The sequence below is a fragment of the Halyomorpha halys genome, unplaced genomic scaffold (genome assembly GCF_000696795.3).
Source record: "Halyomorpha halys isolate HHAL.00 unplaced genomic scaffold, Hhal_1.1 Scaffold1839.1, whole genome shotgun sequence".
In the NCBI taxonomy this organism is placed as follows: Eukaryota; Metazoa; Arthropoda; class Insecta; order Hemiptera; family Pentatomidae; genus Halyomorpha; species Halyomorpha halys.
In genome coordinates, this window is record NW_027115742.1 from 23,396 (window position 1) to 34,020 (window position 10,625).

At 34.2% G+C, this 10,625-nt stretch overlaps 1 protein-coding gene across 1 annotated transcript in view; it reads left to right on the plus strand.

The window, feature by feature from the left end:
• The window catches only part of LOC106690720 (uncharacterized), a 28,131-nt gene extending 18,692 nt beyond the window's left edge, over positions 1-9,439 (plus strand). The window contains exons 4-8 of the mRNA XM_067052752.1: positions 102-264; positions 5,410-5,697; positions 6,859-7,083; positions 8,711-8,879; positions 8,960-9,439. Coding sequence (XP_066908853.1) covers positions 102-264; positions 5,410-5,697; positions 6,859-7,083; positions 8,711-8,879; positions 8,960-9,072 — 958 coding nt within the window. The 3' untranslated portion in view covers positions 9,073-9,439. The remainder of the gene's footprint in view (positions 1-101; positions 265-5,409; positions 5,698-6,858; positions 7,084-8,710; positions 8,880-8,959) is intronic.
• The last annotated feature ends 1,186 nt before the right edge of the window (positions 9,440-10,625 follow it).

Consider the following 10,625-nt stretch of genomic DNA (forward strand, 5'->3'; position numbering starts at 1 on the left):
TACGGGTTAATATTAAATTACCTTATTTGATAATAAGGCCTTATTTTTCATATACATGTTATCACATTTCATTTCTTTATAACACTCAATAACAATTTCAGGAAAGATACTTGGACAGATAGCTCAGTAGTGTTGCTGACCACACCCCTGTATTGGATCTCCAATACTTGGATTAGTATCTTCAGCTCGTGCACTGGGTGCAGGTTAGTGCTCGCTAGTCGAATGTCCGTTAGGCAGATAATGGAGACAATTACTGAGTACAAGGTAACATAATTTTAGACCTTATTTTCAGGATGTGTTGATAAACTAGAAGGGTCTTATAATACAATTTATATTTTATAATAGATATTAATATGTGTTACATTCTATTATTATAAATATTAATATAAGTTATATGAATAGCAGCTTTGTTCCACTGTATCAGAATAGGCTATAATCGACAGCCTCTTTAATAACGAACAAAAACTAACAATATTGTCGATAGTTATTAAAAAGGCTAGGTTGTCAGAATCGAGTGACGAAAAATTCTCACTTCACGATATGACTACTATACTAGCTAAAGCAGTAGGTAATAATGGGTTAATGTTATTTAGCTGAGAACAAGTCTGGGAGAATATTAATTAATTAATACAAATCAATATATTATTTCCTTTATTTATTATTATTTTATGGGCACCAGACCATGGAGGCCTAAGTCCTCGCACGATGTATTAGTAAATAAACCGTATTTCTACACGATGCATTTACTAATACATCGCGCGTTTCTTGTCGTGTTTTTTTTCGCAGGTTGGGATCGTCACTCCCACGCCTATTTTTTGTGAGTGCCACCCATTGGCTAACGGGGCTCACAAATCCCCGGGGAGAGGTTGTCAGTCAGTTTTGCATTATTTTGTGCTTGAAAAAAGCCCGGGTGGGACCGGGGACTCGATCTGACAACCTGTGGGTTGGTAAACCCCACGCTGCTACCGCTGCCCCTTGTATTTCTTTTATACTTATTAATTTGTGGATTGAGGTTCATTAGAAAAGTCTTACTATTTACAAATAACATACACGGCCAGATCTATTATAGATTTTTTACAATAGTAAACCCTTTCATACCCTTTCCCTTTTAGTACAAAAGCCGGGAAGAAAAAAAGGCAGTTATCTCATCCCAATTTTTGATTACTTTAATGAAAACTAGGTATAATTACTAGTCAAAATTGATGAGTCTGCCAAATATAGGTAGAGGGAATAAAGAATGGCGGCTGTTTAAAAGCCTTAAAAAAACACTAATTTTTCATTCGGTGCTCTATATCTTAAAAGCTACCAACAACACTAGAAAATCTAAGAGAACATTATTTAAAGGAGAGTAAATTTGCTGAAATATTAGCCCTAAAAGAACTACGTCCAATAGTTCTCGAGATATAGCTTTTTAAAAAGCAAAATTTCTTAAAAATCTACTGAAAGATTATTAATTAATTTATTTCGAGAATTCTATATCTCAGGAATTATGTGACGTACTGATGTCTATTAGCACTCAAATTAAAGCTAGTTTGATGGACTATAAAGAAGTTTATGAACATTACCTTCGTAGGAATAGTAGTTTTCATGATATTTGCTTAAATAAATTGATTTATAGTTGTTCGGACAATAAGTTTGATTTATGAAAAACCTCATTTCAGAAACCATTGGACGTACAGATCTCTACCAGCGCTCAAATTAAAGCTAGTTAAATTTGCTTCAAAATAGTTAATTATGTTTATCTTTGTAGGAGCAGTAGTTTTTGATATTGGACAAAATAAACTCACTAAATGTTAATTTCTAGTTGTTCGTATAAAATTATTTTTAAATAAATATATCTCTAGATCCATAAGACGCACATATGTCTGCCAACACTCAAAATAAAGAAAATTTAACTTACTGTAAAGTAGTTTATGACACTTATCTTCGCAGGGGTAGTAGCTTTTATGGTTTTCACATATGAATATGAATTTGGCAAATGAAAATTTGTCCGAACAGAGAGAAAAATACTTTATTCATTCATGCTGCCCAAATACATCGGGTTGCCACATTACACAGCATACTAATCAATCCCTGATCGGACATATATAAATTACATATTTTAACATGATATAATAAAGTAGAAAGAAAACATTTTTTTTTCTCACAGTTTTCCTTTAAAATCAATTCTACGCACTATATACAAATATTTCAATTTATTCCTTTTTTCTTTCCCTTTCTTGTCCCTTCTATTTCACAATTTTTGTTTCATTTTATCAACAAATTCACTCTCCCGAATTCCCTCTCTCAGATCCTCCCCACTGACTCGCTAAACAAATTCACCATGTGAAATCAAACCAGAGGAATACTAGTCATAGCAGTAAATCAGTTTACAGTAAAACAAACAAATAAATACATTTTACCAAAACAAAACAAACACATAGGTTTAAAGGAAAATATAATAAAAAAAAATTGGTTAAAAGAAATACTACATTGTATACATAAGTCAAACAAAAAAAGATTAAATATATAAATAATAATTTAATGAATAAATAAGTTAAAACACTCAAATCAACAAGTCCACCTACTAAAATAAATAAATAAAAAAAAAATTAATAATCTGGAGCTAATTTCGTAATGAGGTGTAGATAGTTGACCATAGATTAATGACTGGAGAAGTTTGTCGGGGGGTGCGGTCAGTAAAGAACAACCAATACCATATTTATTTATTTTATGCCGACGTTTCGACCTGAGTTTCAGGTCTTCATCAGGGCTATAGAACAAAAGACAACAACAACATTTAGAGTAAGATACAATTGAAAAGGAATAGTATACAAACAAATTTAGAATTATAAATATTTATAATAATTATAAATTATAAATTATATGAATTATGAATTATATATAAAATATAAATTTATAATACTAAATTTGTTTGTATACTATTCCTTTTCAATTGTATGTTACTCTAAATATTGTTGTTATCTCTTTTGTTCTATAGCCCTGATGAAGACCTGAAACTCAGGTCGAAATGTCGGCATAAAATAAATAAATATGGTATTGGTTGTTCTTTGCTGACCGCACCCCCCGACAAACTTCTCCAGTTAGAGCTAATTTCCATGCAGTTGATGATGTATGATCCCCAGGGAGTCCAAAATAATGTTTCCGCCAAGATCACAATATCCCCGATGCTAACACCTAGGCCTTCTAAGAAGCTCCTTGTTCTATCTGATATTGTTCCGCGATATCCAAATCAGAGGCCTCTCACGGTGAACTCTCTTTCTCCGAAAATCTCACGGAATTTTTCCTTAAGGAAACGAATGCATTTTTCATATATTTCCTTTTTTCCCCTTTCCACTCCACCTTTCAGTTCGAGGTCATTACTTTCAAAACTTACCGTCGGATCCAAGACCAAAGCCATGCCTCTGACTTTTGTAAATGCGACAATACCGGGGTATCTTACGAATCCGTCGGTGTCAACGCAATAAACCTCCTCGAAGCAGGTGAAGTCTTTTCTTTCGAGGAACTTCATCAAAGCTTCTTTGACCCTTTGGTGCCGGTGTGCTATAAGGAGGGAGTTGTTGAGGGTATTTGCCCAGCACATGGGCTGGTGTTTCAGAGTCTCTGTCGCATTTGCGATATTATAAATCAATTTATTTTAGCAAATTCCATGTAAACTACTACTTCTACGAATATAAACATCATAAACTACTTTATAGGTCATTCAACTAGCTTTAATTTCAGTGCTAATAGACATCTGTATGTCAAATGGTTTTTGCGATATAAATTTTTCAAATAAATTCACTAACTATTGATCTTTCATTAAGTCCCATACAAGATTTTTATGAAATGTTGCTTTTTAAAAAGCTATATCTCGAAAATTATTTAACGTAAATAACTCTATTAGGGTTCATATTTCAGCAAATTTACTCTTCTTTCTATGATGCTCTCTCAGGTTTTCTTGTGTTGTTCTTACTTTTTAAAATATAGAGCTCCGAATGAAAATTAGTTTTTTTATCGGTTTTAAACAGCCACCATTTTTTATTCCCCCTACTTATACTTGGCAGATTCATGAATTTTGACTATTAATTATACATAGTTTTCATTAAAGTAATCAAAAATTGAGGTGAGATACACCTTTTATATGAGGTGAGATACACCTTTTATATGAGGTGAGATACACCTTTTATATGAGGTGAGATACAGCCTTTTTTCTCCTCTTGGACCTCCTGTACTATTCAGAGCCAGGGCCCTTTTAAGGCATACACCACTGCGATAGCCAGGAAAACCTGAAACCGTAATGAAAGAGTAAATATTTCTATAAATGTATATATGCATGTATAAAGAGTAAATATATGTATAAATGTATATATGCGTGTATAAAGAGTAAATATATATGAAACCGTACTAAAAGTATAAATACAGGAATTGTAAGAATAACAAAAACAGTTAAACCTAGAAGTATAGGCAAAATGAAATAATAAGTGATTCAAAATTAACATAGTTTATTGCAGAGTAGTTATAAATTTAGCAAATAATTTAAATAAAGGTTTTTTAATATATTTGTTTGTTATATTCTTTTTTTGTTTGTAAATTAATAAATTTCTGGCAGACAGTAATCTTCCTAAAATTACTTTTTTTCAATAAAGGCTTCAAATTATTTCTCAGTGAACGTAATGTTATAATATGAATAACATTCAAATAATAATATATAGAATATATAATAAATAATATATAATATATTTCTCTCTCTTTTCCATTAGCCTGCCAAAACTGTTGAAGTTTGAGTCAGTCAATTTGTAAATTGAAAGGTTCATTTCAAACGAGGCAAAAGTATTGCCACAGTAAACACTGTAGAAATATCTGTCTTGAAAGCAATGAGAGATTTTCAATGAGAAATTTCAAATCAAAATAGGTTGAGGGGGAGAGAGAGGTAAGTGAAAGTTGAGGGGGAGATGGAGTTAAGTGAAAGTTGAGGGGGAGATGGAGTTAAGTGAAAGTTGAGGAGGAGATGGAGTTAAGTGAAAGCTGAGGGGTAAGATGGAGTTAAGTGAAAGTTGAGGGGGAAGATGGAGTTAAGTGAAAGTTGAGACGGAGATGGAGTTAAGTGAATGTTGAGGGGGAGATGGAGAGAAGTGAAAGTTTTGTGGTGCAAATACCACAACAGATTTTTTTTATCGTCAAATAAACGTAATAACTTAGTTCTAAATTGCTAGTAACAATAGCACAAAATATTAAGAGACAATTATGAAACTAATCAGCAATAATTACATGTACTGTGAGGACATTTATAAGAATAACAATAATTTATTTATTAATAAGAAAAATAAAATTAATCTGTAATGTTCCTTAAAAAAAAAGAGGCTTTGTATTATTTCTTGTTGGTACTGGTAATGATATCTGAAATCATATTTTTCACTTTTCCTTTAGCCCACTGAATGGTTCACCGGCCCAGCCATCCTGATAGACATCTGCAAGGAAGAGAACGCGGACAAGTATGACTTCTCGTCCTTCCATACGATATCTATTGGCGGATCCGTCCTTCTACCCGAACATCGGAAGATGATCTCTGAGAAGATGACGGGCAATAGGCACATCGTCAAGAGCATGTACGGTAGTACTGAGACAAGTTTATTAACCTTCGAGCGCACAATACCGGATCTCGATTCGCCTAAATTATCCAGCATAGGAAAAGTTGCTACTGGTGTAACAATGAAGGTCGGTAGGAATGCTTTTGATCTTGTAAGATAATTGAAGGAGCAAGTGGATGAAGGGGTAATGTTACAAATAGTACACTTTAAGAAAACAATGTTCAATTGTTTTTGTTGGATCTCGTTATGTTTTGAAGTGTACGTAGCCCCCTCTACATCTAGCTATATCAGTTATTAATTGGATTTTGATAGGCACCTAACCCCTTCATTCACACTAAAGATTCAAAAAATGTTAAATAGCCCCTTCACCCACTTACCCATTCAATTATTAACTCAAGTTTAACAGAACATTTTAACCGAATAAATTAATCCGCATCTAAATTAAATACCATTGGAAATTCCATTAGTATTTAATAAGTCTATATTACCTAGAGCCTGGAAAAAAATATTTTTTTTTAACTCATTAAGTGAAATTTTCAAATCTTTACATAGTTTATATTTATATTTAAGCTAGTAAAAACATGAGATGGCTAATCATGTCTATTAAACAAAACTAAAGTTACTTTAGACGAAGGTTTTTTATTTAAGTTCTGTTAGACTATTGCAATGGGTATAATACCAAAGAGATATTAAAGATCATTTAATTTTACATTAATTTATCAGGTTTAGTAAAAATTATTAGAGCCGCTTTCAAAGAAATACTAATAAAGAGTAAAATCGATTGCATAAAGTGGGACTCTGGTGATCGATTTTAACTATAAAAGCCAGGCAAACACCTGCCTTAAGTATATAATTTATGTTTAGTAAGATTTTTCGTTCATGATCTAGACTGTTCACATACACACTGATGACGTACACATGTAGACCTTGTGAGACCAGGCTACTTTGGTTCAGGGGATCTCAAAACATGTAGTTCTGACGAAATCTCGGATTCGAAATTTTTTTTCGATCATAATACTTCCCCTTACTATGTATTTCATATACAGGTAAGTAAAAGTAAAAATTGGCACTTTTTTGAGGAGGTCGGTTTGACTTCACAAGACCTCAAGATTCTTACTGTTTTTTTGTTTGCAAAATATAAGCAAGAGAAGGCAAAGTATCGTACAACTCCGGTTTGCAGATGTGGAATTATGTTCTGTCTCTGTTTTGTTAGACTTTTTATAATTGTTTATACGAGACCTCTTGTCAGATTCAGCTTTGTATAGATACAATTTTTAAAATATTCCAGATCGTGGATACTGAAACTGGCAAAATACAGCCACCATACGCCATAGGAGAGATATGTATCAAATCTGCAGGTCTTTTGAAGAGGTATATCAACAAGGAATTTACTGAAGAAGATATGGACAAGGATGGCTTCTGGCACTTAGGTGACCTCGGCTACTACGATGATGAGGAATATCTTTACTACAGTTCCAGGCTAAAGGACGTAATGAAATATAAGGGACAACAGGTATGTTCTAATCACTCGGTACAGTAGGTAATGTAATGTAACTCTTAGTATGAAAGCTAGAACTTAATTTATTTCTCAAAAACAAAAGGGAAAACAGTATTGCAAATAATAATATAGTCCTTCAGAATTATTTGTCTACCATTAAACGTATATAAGATGATAAATATTATAGATAATGCAAACTAGGGTTATTATACTTACTGTATTTCTCTGCACTGTTGACTATAAACTAAAAAAAAATCGAAAAAACTTGAACATTCCTGGCTAAGTTATCCTTGTTGAGCACCGAAGAGTCTTCCTAAGAATACCTGATTTGAGACTCGTCCCTACAGTGGTGGTATTTTATTTAACTAAATTAGCATATTGATAAAATATTCAGAAATTTTCAATGATTCATGATTATATTCAGACATATGCAAGGTAATAGGTAACAATAAAACATTAATTGACTTGATCAGCCTCTTCCAGAGACACGGCGCGCTGATAAATACAATTGTATGCCCTTACAAGAATGTATAACCCCTTCTAAATTCAAAAAGTAACATTAGAAGGTTAAACAGCAATGGGCGAACATTTGATAACATGCACATGACCATGACAAATTTTTAAATCCATTCACAACTGTGACAGCCCTCAAGTTAGTCTTAATGTCTCAAAGTAACACTAGTTTACCAATATTTAATATTTGTACCCTATTAGAGTAGATTACATCTTTGGAGGGGGTAAGGGTGCAGGATGGGGGGAGGGTGCACTGCAATTAGGATGCACTGCGGCTAGTGCAAAGTGGCGTTGGCTTTGGTATACATGGTGCGTGTGGTCTTATTGGGGGAGGAGGGGGTGCCTAGTGGTTGCCAATACTAAGATTTCTTTCGAAAAGCGCCTGAGCTGTTATTCATTCTTTGAATAGCTTGGAATATATGTCAAATGAAGGTCCGTTTCATCCAGATATGCTATCTTGTTCCAGTCTTTAACTGGGAAGTTCTTAATTGTATACAAGTAATTCACCTCTACACAATCATCGCATTTTGAATGGGAAGCAACTTTTTCAAAGGTTAAGAAGTGTAAATTTCGGAATACTTTTTCATCTTTATTTAAGAAGAAAAAATTGTCAAACTTTGTAAATATAATTTTAAAAGCAAAGCTATCGTTCATAAGCTCTTTCAATTAAATCTGTGGCATATGCATAAGTAATAAGCAACAGCAGAGTGCGAATATTTGCAAACTGAGGAGGTGTGGCATGATATGCCATTTCTGTAAAAACGTTGAAATACAGGTGAGTGGGGGAGGGGGGGGGGGGTTAGTGTTGTCAGTTACAAGAGACACTTGTATTCCTACAACAAAGAGATAGGTCCCGTCACAAAACTTAACTGTTTTTACTACTTTCTGTGAGATAGGAATTTAAAATATCAAAATTAAGCTTCAATATTATTAAAATAACGCCATTTATAAAGCTACAAATTACTGCACGATAACTATATAATCCAACGTTACAACTATCATGTCACGATTCACTACACGATAACTATTCTATATAACACACAGAATTGGACCAATATTGTACAAGGGAAATCAAAATATTTCTGAATATATGTTGAATAGTGGTAGGTTAATTAAAGTAATAATTCAGATCGCTCCTGCTGAACTGGAGAGCATTCTCCAAAAGCATCCTGATGTCGTCGAGTGTTGCGTCGTTGGAAAGACGTGCTTAGAACAAGGAGGAGAACTCCCTGCAGCTTTCATCATAAAGAGGTCTGATTCGAATCTCTCAGAAGAGGAACTTCACAGCTACATCTCAGGTGAGTTATGTTAATGTGCCTGCTGGGCGCTATGGGTGTTCAAAGCCTATTACATATATATAAATTTTCGTTTGCTTCAGATAAAGTCATCGATGAGAAGAAGCTTCGAGGTGGCATCTTCTTTGTGGACAGCATCCCCAAGAGCCCGGTTGGGAAAGTCCTGCGATATGAACTCAGAAAATTGCTTAACTGAATTCATAGGATTCATTGGCTTAACAATAATTTTCTTCTCTTTATTGATCGCAAATTTTTCAATAAATCAGAGAGGATGCCTTTTACTATTAGTGCAGAATAAGTTTAGTACAATTGGTAAATTAACCATATTTTCAACTATTTATTTGCCAACGTTTTTCCTTATCTTGTAGGGCTTTATTAGGTTATAATTATATTATTATTATTATAATTATAATTATTAGGCTAAAATAGATATTAATAAACTAAAAATAATGTAAACAATTTTTTTTTACATTTATTGTATAGTATCTATGCTGTCTTCATTGTATTATCTATCTGTAACATTTAAATGTTATCATAATACTTTAAAATAATTTTAATTCTTATTCATGTATTTCACTCAATATTAAACCGCCTTGAACCAAAAGATCTATCGCCTGCCCCCTTCCCAGTCCTATACCTATCTATATCTTTTTCATTCTGGTGAATTATTTCAACACGATATTTACAAAAAGCCATACAACACATACACACCATCCTTCTCTTTGTTTTTCTTCATAGGTTAATTCTGCTATTATTAATATTATATATTTGAAAAAAATATAGAATTGATATTTTTAAATATTTTACTTCAACTCTAGACAATGTTTCAGGCTCTGGTTTCATGGCAATTATCAAGTCTATAAATATTTAATTTATAATAACAATAAAAACATAGTGGACTAAACACAGATCTATAGTACATCTATATCCAAGGAGGGGGCGGTCCCAAGAAAGGTCCCGTGTAGAGTGGCTAGTCTCCCATCGGGCGCCTCCCCAGGTGGCGGATAGGGGGATTCTCACCAGATATGGCGGGAACCGGGGGAATAAAACACCCGGGGTGGGCCAAAACTAGAATCAAATCCAGACGCGACGGTTCCTAGAATAGGCGGCGTACTGGTCAGCGTTTGTTCCTCAGGTTAGAGGCGGCTGTGTTTTACCTGGCAGTAGGTATAAAATGCTATTTTCCAAAATACAATGGAGGAAAATAATTATTATCATACTACGGTGCAGGGGCACAGAACCCCAGTACCGGCGTCGATTGGGAACGAGAAAGCGGGTTCCCCGGCGTCGTCATCACACGTCCGCAGTGCTGCAATGGCGGGAGACTTGGCCGTTGTAGCATCTAATGTTACAAGAAGTACATCGTTGGTTGAGATAAACGATAGAAAAATGGTGGCTGGAAATGTCAGGCTGTTTTCAGGAAGTGGCAGTGAAGCCGACAAAGACACAGGACCTGATAGTCGAAATGGAAAAATGAGCCCCAAAGGGAAAAAGAGGAAGAAGAGAGAGAGAGAGCCTCTAAACCCCAACCCAGAAGTTGAAAGACCCGTCCAGAGGGCAGAAGTAATTCAAGGACGGGTGAAAAATTACTTGGAGAGGAAAAAGGTATCTCATGAGATCCAGAAATAACTGAATGGGCAGCTGAGAGAACTAGCCAATATTATAGTAGGACTGGAAGCCCAATGGGAAATTATCCCGGATATTGTAACCGAAATGGTTAAAGAGGCAATGTATACCGATGATCTACAC